At 36.8% G+C, this 13,160-nt stretch overlaps 2 protein-coding genes across 2 annotated transcripts; one reads left to right on the top strand and one right to left on the bottom strand.

Moving 5' to 3' along the window:
• Positions 1–569: 569 nt before the first annotated feature.
• On the top strand, positions 570–1,614 carry LOC126581913 (mitochondrial import inner membrane translocase subunit TIM23-2-like). Its single transcript, XM_050245857.1, has one exon. The coding sequence runs from the start codon at positions 732–734 to the stop codon at positions 1,299–1,301; it is 570 nt and encodes a 189-aa protein (XP_050101814.1). The 5' UTR covers positions 570–731; the 3' UTR covers positions 1,302–1,614.
• Positions 1,615–3,331: 1,717 nt separating this feature from the next.
• Positions 3,332–9,584, bottom strand: LOC126581905 (dihydrolipoyllysine-residue acetyltransferase component 2 of pyruvate dehydrogenase complex, mitochondrial-like). The gene is made up of 19 exons (XM_050245839.1): positions 9,280–9,584; positions 8,538–8,619; positions 8,098–8,174; positions 7,812–7,906; positions 7,683–7,723; positions 7,042–7,097; positions 6,882–6,956; positions 6,656–6,748; positions 6,249–6,503; positions 6,087–6,159; positions 5,833–5,921; positions 5,535–5,620; positions 5,376–5,451; positions 4,489–4,556; positions 4,341–4,407; positions 4,165–4,260; positions 3,975–4,077; positions 3,803–3,898; positions 3,332–3,691 (listed from the first exon to the last, which is right to left on the bottom strand). Exons 1-19 carry the CDS (start codon positions 9,316–9,318, stop codon positions 3,621–3,623), a joined length of 1,638 nt encoding a protein of 545 aa, XP_050101796.1. The 5' UTR covers positions 9,319–9,584; the 3' UTR covers positions 3,332–3,620.
• Positions 9,585–13,160: the final 3,576 nt, after the last annotated feature.

Raw genomic sequence — 13,160 nt, forward strand, 5'->3', positions numbered from 1 at the left:
CCCACTTAGTGGGAAAAGGCTTTGTTGTTGTTGTTGTTGTTGTGTTGGATCCTTATACTAGTCCTTAAAGAAATAGCCATTTTAGCCAATTCTAAAACTAATCTCCAATAGATGCATAAATACTTCAAAATCTTTTTCTAGACATCCACCTTCCCACTGTGGTTTTGGATTTGGGTTGCAGGGAAGGGGAGGTCGAAGAAGATGGGTTGCAGAGTGGGTGCGCGGTGGGTTTGGGGAAGACAGGAGGGGGGTTGCAAGGAAGGGAGGTCGAGGAAGATGATGATTTGGGTATTTTTCTTTTTAGGGTAAATTATTATTTTAATAATATTATATTAATTTTTTAATAGAAAATGGGTCTCGTCTTAAGCCACGTCAGCATTTAACAAAAGAATTAAAAGACAACTGACAGAATGTATAACATTGCAACAAATTCGAAAATAATGTATGATATTAAAACTTTTTAGAAACAAGATATGAAACTATTAATGACTTAATCGTTGAGGTAGTTTTATGTAATTTACCTAATAAAATTTTTCTTAAGAATATCGTTGATATTTTCCGAGAACCTTCTTTTTTCTCGCATTCCAATTTCCACCACGACGCCACCACACAACTGACCTCGTCTCTCTCTCTCTCTCTCCGTGAAGCCACTACCAAACCCTAACCACCCCCGAAGCCTAAATCCTCCTCCTCTTCCCAATCTCTCTATCTCTCTCTCCTCTCTCTCCGCGATGGCGCATCAAATGTCCCCTTCCGATCACGACCCCAACTCCGACTCGTCCAAGGCCCGCCTCTACAACCCCTACCAGGATCTCCAGGTTCCCATGCGAAACCTCTACCAGCTACCTACCTCCCCGGAGTTCCTCTTCGTCGAAGAGGCTAAACGTCAGCGTCGCTCCTGGGGCGAGAATCTCACCTTCTACACCGGTTGCTCCTACCTCGCCGGCGCAGTTGGAGGCGGCGCCGCCGGTCTCTTTTCCGGCGTACGATCGTTCGAGTCTGGAGACACCACCAAGCTCAGGATCAATAGGGTTCTCAACTCCTCTGGCCACACGGGTCGGGCTTGGGGGAACCGGCTGGGCGTGATCGGGTTGATCTATGCGGGTATGGAGAGTGGGATTCAGGCGGTCAGAGACACTGACGATGTTTGGAATAGCGTTGCGGCTGGACTGGGAACTGGTGCGATTTACCGAGCTGCGAGGGGCGTGAGGTCGGCTGCGGTGGCTGGAGCTATTGGAGGAGTCCTGGTTGGCGTGGCAGTCACGGCGAAGCAGGCGGCCAAGCGATATGTGCCAATATAATCAGGGAGGCCTGGTTGTGATGTGAGTGGTGGTATTGTTGGCTCTTTTTTTTTTTTTTTTTTGTTTGTTTGGTTAGTTTTCGGCAATTTTGATAGTCCCATTAGGAATCGGAGACGATGATAAAGTGAAAATATGTGGGCAATGCATGATGAAGATGGTGTTGCTGTGTTTGGTAATTTTAAATGGAATTGATTATTGATGAACAAGTAGTTGAGCACGGGAGTTTCCATGCTTTTATACGAGTTTTCATGTTAAGAATTCTATTGTAATTTGTCGACTTGTCCTGATAATGAATAATTTGGATGCATTTAGACTTCTGGGTATTCATTGTATATCAATAATTCTTCAAATTTGCAGTCCTTAATATTTTAAACATGTGGTTTGCAATGTTTGTTGGTGTCATGGAATTGTTTTCATTTGATGTTATTATCTTTTGTATCAAGAGGTAGTTCGTTCTCTGTTTCATTGTTAGCGTGTGAACTTCTGACTTTAACATTGTCTAGGGATATATGTGAGTTGAGAACACATTACTAATGGGGGTTTTATAGAGGTTGGTTCTCTTTTGTTTGATGATTGTTCGATACTTCTTTACTTTATGTGGAAATTGATGCTAAATTGAGAGATGGTGCGTGCTATGATTGCTGTTATTGGCATTTTTGCATTGTAGAATGTTTCGTTATGAGGTTGCAGACGCATGAAGGTCTGGTGTTAGGCACTTTTAGGGTAGAAATTCGAGTAATACTTGATGAGTGATGCAAGGGAATCTATATTTTGAGGATGTTTAGCAAGTTAATATAATTTGATTGGGAATATAATGTTTTGTGTGGTTTTATGTTGATGGTAGATTACATACTTATTGAAACAGAAATTGGGTTTGGTCTAGAAATTATGAAAATGCATGCAAGTCTTTACCAAGTTGCTTCAAAACAACAGTTTTTTATGAACTACTTGGATTAACTCGAGCACAATGGCGTAAGTGATGATGCTAGAATTGTGTGTTATGGAATTGTCATATGCTTTTGATGTTCTTTGTGTAGTCTTGTATCTTGCCTCTGCATTGTATTTGGATCCGGTTGAGCAAAAACGCAATAACTTTTTGAGATAAACACCCATGTAACAATTTTGTAAACCCTTCTCTATCTTTCTCATCACGTGATATGAGAGAGACAAGCGTACATGGGATTTGCAAGTTTTTTCCCAACTTTTTGTCACTTGGAATCCTGTCATTGCTTCCCAGGAGACCCGTGATTGTTTTACGAGCTTCTAGGTGGGGTTAGTAGTTATGAATGTGAAAGAAAGCTTTAAACGTCAAGGGGTACTAAAAATGGAGTTCCAATTTGAATGGCTTGGAGCCTTAATGATGCTTTATTCTTATATATTGGTTTCAAAGGTACTTGTGAACACAATCTTGATGACTAATAGATTTCCTTGTTGGTGAATTTCTTGAAGTTACACCTTTCACATTCTAAACATAACAATCACAGCGGCCGTCGCGTAATGGACATGGCAGGGCACGGCACGAAGGCATGGGTGCCATCCATTTTGGTTATCCTGTTTGAGGTACAGAAGAATGCACAACGGGAGGTGATCCCCAAAGTTGTCATCCTTAAAGCACATTTGCGGGTTGCTCCATTATATATGGTCCCTACTAACCATCCTCATCTCCATTAACCTAGAGGTGATGTATACTTCACAGTCCACGTGTCATTATATAAGTTGAAGGAAATGATACATTTTTCAGTATCCATCCTCTTTTTCTATGACACGTTAGGTACCTGCTTGAATACCAGGCTAGTGAAACATTTTCTCTAATTTTCATGCAAAATCAATAAGAACCATTCATATAAACTATCCTTACCGATCAAATATCATTTAGTACTGCGGTCTATTGTCGCTAGTATTGTGATGATCTAGTATTCAATCTTAGTACAGAATGATAAGGTACTTTGAATGAATAAAAAGAGTAGCAGAACAAAAGCACACCTAAAACTTGCAAATATTCACAATAATCTGAGGAAAAACAAAACAAATGGGTTAAACTCAAATTTCTTATTACATACAGCGGGCAATTACCGCTCTATATGGGCAAAATTTCGTCCAAAATCTGATGCCTGAATCATCGAAACCCTTTTATTTCAAAAGCTATGCAAATCTGAATTAATGAACACTACAAAATGATTTCCTCAGTTATACAAATACAATCATCCGAAGCCCAGCTCAAAAGATTGGGAACAACACCTGGGATATCATCATTCAAGCCAAAAGCCCCCATTGTCTTGACTAATCACACAAGGGAAAACGATGAAAAAATCCGTCTACTTAGAGCAGCATTGACTCGGGGTTCTCAATGTAGCCTTTGAACGCCTTCAGCCATTCCGCACCAATTGCACCTATACAAGGGAAAGTGGCGTTATTAAGTTGTTATAATGTTTCAGATACGTATACAAGTAGTTTTAATGATTTCAGATTCAGTTCCGAAAAGAAATTTGAGATGGACATACCATCGATAACACGATGATCACAGCTTAGTGTTACAGACATGTAGGAAGCAAACTTGTATAGCTCGGGCCCGGAACTAGGTACAACCCTCTTCTCAGCTGCTCAGAAGAAAACGCAGAATAAACATAAAGACAACTTTGGTCCAAAGAAGACATGATTAAGTCCCGATATTACCTGATCCAACTGCAAGAATGCCTGATTGAGGAGGGTTAATAATGGCACAGAATTGTTTGATGCCGAATGGACCTCCCAAATTGGTCACGGTAAATGTGCCTCCCTGTGCAGAGAATAAACCAAAGTTTGATCAAAACCACAAAGCTATCATATACCTGCAGTGCACACAATATAGGACAATTTTATCAACCTCATAATCTTCTGGCTTTAAGCTGTTTTCTTTGGCCTTTTGGGCCAGCTGCCTGACCTCCTCAGCTATGCTGGATAGTCCCTTCTTGTTCGCATCCTACAAAATTTAACAACGTAGACTCAGGCAAATTGCTGTTATAACTAATTCAGCAAAATAGGACCAAGCTAATCACTCACCCTAATGACGGGTACAAAGAGTCCATTTTCTGTCTGTACCGCAACATTAATGTTCACGTTGTGAAACCTGAGAATAGAAACCGTAAAGTAAGTATTAAATCAAGTGGAATATGGAAACTTAATTAGTAATGTTTGTATCTAAACTCACTGGCGGATGTAATCATCTGTCCATGAACTATTGCATTGAGGAACCTTTTGAAGAGCCAAAGCAGCAGCCTGCAATAATAGTTACATTGGAGCACTGTTATAAAAATCCACGCCTAGGCGCTAGGCGGTTGGCCACAGCCCTGATTAATGCCTAGGCGTTTGAAAATTAAGAAAGGGCACCTAGACCTACTGAGGGGTCCGCCTAGACCGCCTAACCCACCCAGACCTGCCTAGACACCCGCATAGGTTGCGACTCACTTTGACAAAAAATAGCTGACTTTCATTTTACATTTTACTTTTTCAATAAATTGTAAAAGACTTGTTGAATACTTAAAGGAACACACATTATATACTTGTTCTCCATGTTTTCATTGTGTTCCAATATCTCATAATATATATGTCATTCAATTTTGTAGTTTATGATGAAATCATATATATTTTAAATATAAACACACTTATTTACATGAAATATAATAGATTTAATTAAATTAGCCTAGGCACCCGTCTAGACCCCGCCTAGCTGCTAGGGCCCAGCCCGTCGCCCGACTAGCACCTAGCGTCTTTTAGAACCTTGCATTGGAGTGAATCCACAATCGGAAAGGTACCATATACCTCCAGTATACTTGATTTTTATTTTCTCTTACAAGAACTCATAACCTAACTGGGTTCTAGTTATCTCTAGAACTCAGTCTCCCCCTTGAGACACCTTTTTGATAGACTAGAGGTCATTCTGATAATAGTTAGATTTCATTTCATAACTCTTGAGATCACAAGAACCCGTTATCTCATTCTGCACTTGAGCACCTCACAAATTCCATTGGTCTTACCATGGGGGGAAACTTGTACCATAATTGGCTAATAAAAAGATTCAGTGAAGAAATCTTGTACCTTAATTACGAGATCATTAACAGATATCCGCTTCCCACCTGATGCCTCTTGTAGTGCATTGAGTTGGCCTCTCAAACTGCAGATAAAACAAGAGTTAAACATATCCAAGAGTTATGCAGTTAGTTCAATTTTTAAAATGTTCAAGAAACTTATGCTCACTCCATGAGTCTATCAACACATGTATCTACTGTCAAATAATAATGAGGAATTGTTTGCTTTGAGAATAATAATCTCGAAGCTGTGATCTGCAAAAATCATACCAGATATAGCTTTAGAAAGAATAAAGTTAAGTTCAGAACAGAGATTAAACAATTAATAGATGAAAAGTACTTGTAAAGTGTAAGTGAAGCAAACCAAGGAAAAATCTTCAAATTTTTCAAAGACATTACTTCAGGTGCACCAAAAATAATAATAGTTGTGGGGACTGAATTGCTACAATCATTACTTCTAATATTACCTTCCGTATCTGAGAATGGGGGATATCGGTGTAATCCAACGCGGCAGGTACTGCACCCTTAGCTTTAGGGGCTTCCTTCCCACGAGAAGCTACATAATCATGAGAAAACAAAAGCAAAAGATCAAACACAATTTATAATCATCAGGTGGATTAGCTTTTTTTTTTCAACCAGAAGAAAATTATGGTAGACAAAGGTTCAAGATGAAATGAACAAAAAGTAAACAATAAAATAGCAAAGAGTAACAAAAGTATACCCAAATACTCTTCAACATCAGCCTTCACAATGCTTCCATCAGGACCTGTTCCTTTGATACTTGAGAGGGGAACCTAGAAAACACAGAAGTCAGAAATGGCGCATGATTTGTTTCCTACCATCAAATGATAATAATTCAGCCACAGAATTCTGCATGGCATACCTTGTGCTCTTCGGCCAAACTTCTTGCCAGAGGACTTGCAAATATGCGATCTCCAGAAGGGGAAGCAACAGGAGCTGCACTGGGCTTTGATACCTTTGGCTCTGGGGAAGTAACTGGTTCTGCAACCACCTCTTTTTTGGGCGGAGTAGGCTCAGATGACTCTTTAGCTGCAGAAGCACTGGCACCAGATGCCGATGGTGTGTAATCTTTAAATTTTGCAATATCATCCTCCTCTTCAACGGTAATTGCAATCACCTATGTGCCAACACCATTAACCATTAGATGTTTCTTTCTATTCAATCTAATTTATCCCCATAATTAATCAGTTGAACATCACCAAGCACAAGTAAAAGAAAGATGAAATATAAATCTACCCAGGCCCCATAAAAGTTAACTACAATCAATACCTCTCCAACTTTGATCCCTTGGGTCCCATCTGGTCGTACAATCTTGGCAAGATAACCATCTTCCATGCATTCCATCTCCACTGTAGCTTTATCCTTAACAGGTAATTGGATATGAGGTACACGTCAGGCTTCCATCATAAAAAGAAGCACATAAAACTGACAATATGTACATTTTACTCAATCAACAAAGCCACAGGTAAGTGGATTTAAAGTACAGAAAACTTACAGTTTCAACTTCACAAAGAACTTCACCAGGAGAAACTTTGTCACCCTCTTTCTTCAGCCACCTAGCAATATTACCCTACACATCATAAAACAATGACTTAGAAAGGAGCAGTAAAATTTCAAAGGTATGATAGTCCAATAAGCCTCAAAACAGTAAATACCTCAGACATAGTGGGTGAAAGAGAAGGCATTCCAATTTCTTGGTGTGGAGGAAGGCCTGAAGGGCAGCACATGATTCTTGATAAGTTAGATGATCATATAACTCAAGGTAACATTTTTGAGGATTGCCTAACCAACAAAAGAGTGCAAAATGAAAGACTATCACACTTTGCAAAGGGATGCAAAGCACTTCAATGCCCAAAACTAGTGAAATAAAACATTCACAATAAATCATAGTTTCACATTAAGTTAACTATCTCTCTATGAATTAAAGTAGCAGAGATCAAGAAAATGTAATACATAAAATCAGTATTCGAAGAGTAATGGCCAGTGACCACCCTCAATCTTAAAAATATCCAAATAGAGTTATGAAATGAAAAAAATAACCGAAATAACAAAGCCACAGTCATTGATGACAATACTACACTTTCAATTTCCAGCATGGACGAGCCTGAGAAATCTATGAACAAATAGTTAAGTTCTTATAGCTCTATGCTAGAAACTTGTATCTTGAAGCAGCTGTTATAGCGACATTTAGTCCATCATCATACTAGCCTACTAGAAGATACAAAAGGCAATGTGCACTCAAGGACACAAAAATACATAAAGAAATTTGAGAGATCCAAAACAGCAAGAGGCGTACCAGCATCAGATGAAAAGCCTCTGCTCAATTGCACCTGCATACTGATATAGGGAAAAATATATGTATCAAAACAGATTTTTCCACGCACACGCACGCGCACACAGAGTAACAAAATCTAGCACAGCATACCATGAAAGCCGTTTGTTGAATCCTGATTCAGAAACTGAACTTCCTAGTTTCCTTGTCATTGAGATATCCCTGGTAAATGTACCAGACACTGATTTCTGCAAAAGATGATACGTCATAGTGTTATAACTGATACAAAGTTCACTTGTAAAAAATTATTTCTAAGTGTGTGTGACAAGATAAAAAAATAAAAATAAAAAAGGCCAGAAGCAAAGATATACCACTAAAAACTTTGAACAGAAATACTCCAAAGATGGCACATTTTTAATATTTAACTAGTTTAACTTACAGTGCTACTGCTGAAAGACCTAGAACCTCTTGCTCTTTCTGAAGGCACACAACTGGGGGGACGAGCCTTCAGGATATCTGAGATAAAAATTGAACTCGCTTAAAGTCGGCAAAACAAAATTTCAGACGCATTTATGTGCATAATTAAAAATCCAAGTGGCTAGTTGCATTCAAATGATGCCACACACATTGTACAACAAGAAAACTTTAACATGTGATTCATAGTTAAATCATCAAATTTCTTAATTCATATAGTATCTGTTAATGTATGAAGAATGATAAGGAAAGCACAAATAGTTGTCAAACAAATACACATTCATCCACACCCACACACTCATTCTTGATAGAACTATATGCAATTAAGTCATCGGGCCAGCAAGTTTTCAATTTTACATTAAAAACCAACGTAAATAAATAACAAAAAAGACCAGCTTTATTTACCAGTAGAGGGTTGAGCATCATGTGAAAACCAACGAACCAAGAGTGCTTGCTCTTGCCGTACTAAGTTGGGTGCATTCTGTAACTGCAGTGAACACGAAATGTAGTACAAAATTAAGTTTTAAAAGAAACTTCGTGATAACAGAGAGCCATCAGCTTCGTAGATTAATACTTGAAATATATCTAAATCAAAGATATAGAGCACCCAAAAATAAAAAGGAAACAAAAGAAATGGGCCATGTAAGCTTCCAATCACCATTTGGTCATGGGATCATGGTACCTTTAAACCGAATTCAAAAACTTCTGTCAAAATATACACCGAAAAACTATATTCCATAAAGCACGATCCTCTGTCTACAATTTTGATACTAGTGAAATTCAAAGTAAAAACATCCTGGACATAGTATCCTAAATTACCCAATTGAGGATTAAGTCTGAAATTTACACTACCTCCATTTATATGCTCACACACCTACTTGCTACCAAACTTGGAGTAACCCGTAAAAGAATGAAATGCTAATGTGAAGTATAAACATATTCCTCCAATCACTACCCAGTTATAGAATATAAATCTTCAAGTGAATACTAAATCCAATACAAAACAAGATTCAAGATTTGTGGAATTCAAACAGTGAAACAAGTGCTTGGAAACAAACCCATTAACCAAACAAGCTACAAACCCAGAAAATCAATGCCTAAAAAACATTCACGAGAGATAGGAAAAATGGTGAAAACTGAGGCGCACCCTTTTCGAATGGTGGATGATACGAGATGCGCAAGTCATATTTCTCCGGTATCAAACCGATCAAACAAACAGTGCCCAAGAAACCAGCGAACCCAAAAAAACTCGAAAAAAATTGGAAATTTATGGGATTGCGACGATTGCCACGGAAGAGGAACCCAATGAGTTTATTGCAAATTGTGTGTGTATAAATATAAATATTTGTGTAATGAGTGAAAAACGATTGTGCGATCGAGAGAGGGTGAAAGAAAATGGAGGAGGAGGAGGAGAGGTAAAGGGGAAGAGTTTGGGCTGGGCTTTTTGGAATTGTTTGGTTGACAGAGGTGGGTAGGCGCCCGCCTTTCTGGAATTACCTAACCCTTTAAGCTCAAGTCAGTAGCCTCATGGTTAGTTTGTTATTGTTGTGTTTTGAAAAAAACTGTTTTTGATGTGGTATGAAAATAAACTCATTTTTGTTGCTTTACGTTTTTATTTTTTTCATCCAAAACTGTGAAAATAAGTTATTTTTAAGTGTTTACCAAATATATTTTTAAGCTCAGTTTTCTTTTATATTCACTTTTTATAAAAAGACCTAGTAACAAAACAGCACTCAGAAGTGCCTCAGATCTGAGTAGGTGCGTGTTTGTTAGCTGTCTGCTGCATAATATATTGTGCCCAAATGATACTATTTTATTGCGGCCGAAATTACAATAAGGAAAGGAATAAACGTGGAGCTTTCATTGTTATTTATAACCAGCGAATCTGTTTAAGGATATCGATGAAACAAGTCACGGGACGTATTAATTTACGTATTATAATAGAAGTGAATGATATAATTGATGTGTTTGATCTTTAAGGTATAATAGTTAAAATAAATGTGTTATAATTTAAGAGAAATAGTAACGTTACATGACTGTTTTTTAGATGCAATGAAAAATCAATCATAACAAAGAAGTTTAAGTTCAATTGCGATGAATAATAAGTTCGATACCTAATAGTTTGGTCGTTCTATTAGGTATTAGATTTATTTATTTATTTGTAATATTAGTTATCAGATTATGAGAATTAAACTGGCATAAGTCGGTTGCCAAAAAAGCCACTTTTATGGAAGGAAGGAATATATAAAAACTCTCAATTAGTTACTAGTCATACTCTAACACAAATCTTTAAAAGGAAAACCAATGAAAATGGCTTGAAAACTTTGAGTTTTAATGATAAGGACAAAATAAAGGGTAAAGTGAATAGTACCAAGTTTGACTTTTTAATGTAAAAATATGATTTTTTGTTAAAGTGAATAGTACCGTGGTTTTTTCGTTAAAACTCCCAAACTTTAAAAGTAAGAGCCAAAAGGATTCAGGCTCTCTTGAAAGCATATGTTTTTATGTTAGAACAAACATATGTTAGGAGGCTTGCCAACATAATGTTTTTACTGGCCTTCATTAACGCGCTCATGCATATGCAGAACAGGGCCGGTTCTGAGATTTTTGAGACTCAGGACAACGTCAAAAAATATGCCCTAACTCCATATAATAAAAATGATTTGTTTTTATAGGTAGGACTTCGATAAAATAACACTTAGACAAGCACACCAAATTTAATAATTTAGAAGGGGTAATGTTAAGAAGACTAAATTTGTAGACAAAATATGGTAAACTAAATGACATGGAAGTTGATGATTAGATTATTATTTAAGGATTGATTAATGTGCTTATTTCTATTTATGACACAACATTTGGTTTGAGAGAAGGGAACCAAAAAACCCCGGTTTACAAGTAGATGTTTCCCCTCGAAATTTTGGAGTGCTTTTATATAAAACTGTGAGGTGTTTTTTCTTATTTACTTACTTTGTCAATATGTGACTAAAAAAATATATCATATTTTTGAGTTTTTAATTGAAATGTATAAGCAATGCATGAGAGAATTAAAGATAATTAAAATTCTGAGTCCCACCACCTATCTTTGTTTTTCCTCAAACTTTAAATTTTATCTCTTTCACTTCCTCCACGGGTCGCAACAGCTATGTCTCTCGACATAGAATCTCTCATCATCGTTCACATTTTAACCCCTAAATCTTGTAGAACTAATGACATTTTTTTCGTAATTTTTTCTGAAATTCGTTAGCTAGGTAAATTCATCAAAATCCTTCTCCAATTCTACCTCTTCCTCCCTATGTCTTTGCAATTTTCTCCGACCTACAACCATATGTGATTGTTATTGTAAAATTATTTTTTCAAGAATTATATTTCTTTATAAATAAAATAAGAGAAATTGAGATGCATGGCTTATGGCTGCTGCCTAGGGAAGTTAAAAGAAATGACAAAAGGGTTGAGGAAGAACATTAATAGATGTTGGGCACCATATTTCTAATTTATTGTTTTATTAAAATACATCCCGGTGTTGGGCACCATATTTCTAATTTATTGTTTTAACTTATTTGTATTTTAGTTTGTTGTGCAAATTACATCCCGATGTTAAATGGTGAGGGGAAAGGCATGAAAGGAAAAGCAGGAAAAGCATAACGTGCCTTGCTTTGATCCCAAACAGAATATCGTAAAAAATTGGAAAAAAAAATGAACACATAGGGTTTCGAACACGACACTGTCTTGTTAAGTAAGCAGCGAAACACCACCGCTCTTGCCTAAAGTTCTTGTTGATTTAACCAAGGTTTCAAAATTTATATGCTTATGGAAATATATGTGAATATACTACCCTATCAATTTTGGTGCCCCTCGAGTTTTTGGGCCCTGGACGGTTGCACTGCTAGCCCTGGGCCAGGGGCGGCCCTGACGCAGAAGACATTTTTTGAATATGGCATGCTACGTGTGACTTACACGTTTTAAATGTATTATTATGCACGTGCGAAAGACTTTTTTTTTTTTTTTTTTATAACTGGTGAGCGCATGAAGAAGGCATTTTTTGAATCACGGCAAGCTACGCACGACTTACATTTTTTAATGTATTATTATGCGCGTGCGAAAGACCTTTTTTTATAACCGGTGAGTGTGTGCATAAGACATTTTTTGAATCACTGCGTGCTACACACGACTTACACGTTTTAAATGTATTATTATGCACGTGCGACATACCTTTTTTTATAACTGGAACTACATGTCTCTTAAGATATTTTGAACGTGTTTGAAAATAAAGAAAATAATATTTAATAAACAACTGATTGAATCACATTATTGCTAGCCTATTGTGAGGTACTAATTAAAAAAAACACTATACAAAAAGAATTAGTTATTAAAAAACCACTATTTATATGACGAAAATACTCCTGCATTATTTTGGATTGCTTTTGAACTTTTTTGTTTAGGGGGCATTTTTGTCCTAAAATTTTTGGTGAAGCCAGTGATCCCAAAAGTGCCTCTTGCCTTTATATATAACTAGCCTTCCTTCATGCACGCGCTCAAGCGCGTGCAGAAGACATTTTTTGAATCATGGCATACTACACGCGACTTACACGTTTTCAATGTATTTATATGTGTGAATTGACAAAAGGAAAATCAAATATTTACTTACACGTTTTAAATGTATTCATATGCATGAATTGACAAAAGGAAAGTCAAATATATGAAGTAAATGAATAATCTTATATCATGCTAGAAAAAAACCCCTCACAAACCAATCAAAGCAGTTGAATTCAAATAATAAAATCCGTCTTTCAATTTCCATTTACATTATATTGAAATTACATTAAGAATAGAGAAAATAATATTTAATAAACAATTGATTGAATCACATTATTGCTAGCCCATTGTAAGGCTAAGCCAACATCCTTCCCCTTAGTGTAGATAATATCGTTTGTTAAAAAAAAACAATCATTTGACAACTAATTTAATCACATTATTATGCGAGTGCAAAAGACATTTTTTATAATCAGCGTTACACGCCTTTTAAGATGT

The sequence above is a fragment of the Malus sylvestris genome, chromosome 9 (assembly GCF_916048215.2).
Source record: "Malus sylvestris chromosome 9, drMalSylv7.2, whole genome shotgun sequence".
NCBI classification, from domain to species: Eukaryota; Viridiplantae; Streptophyta; class Magnoliopsida; order Rosales; family Rosaceae; genus Malus; species Malus sylvestris.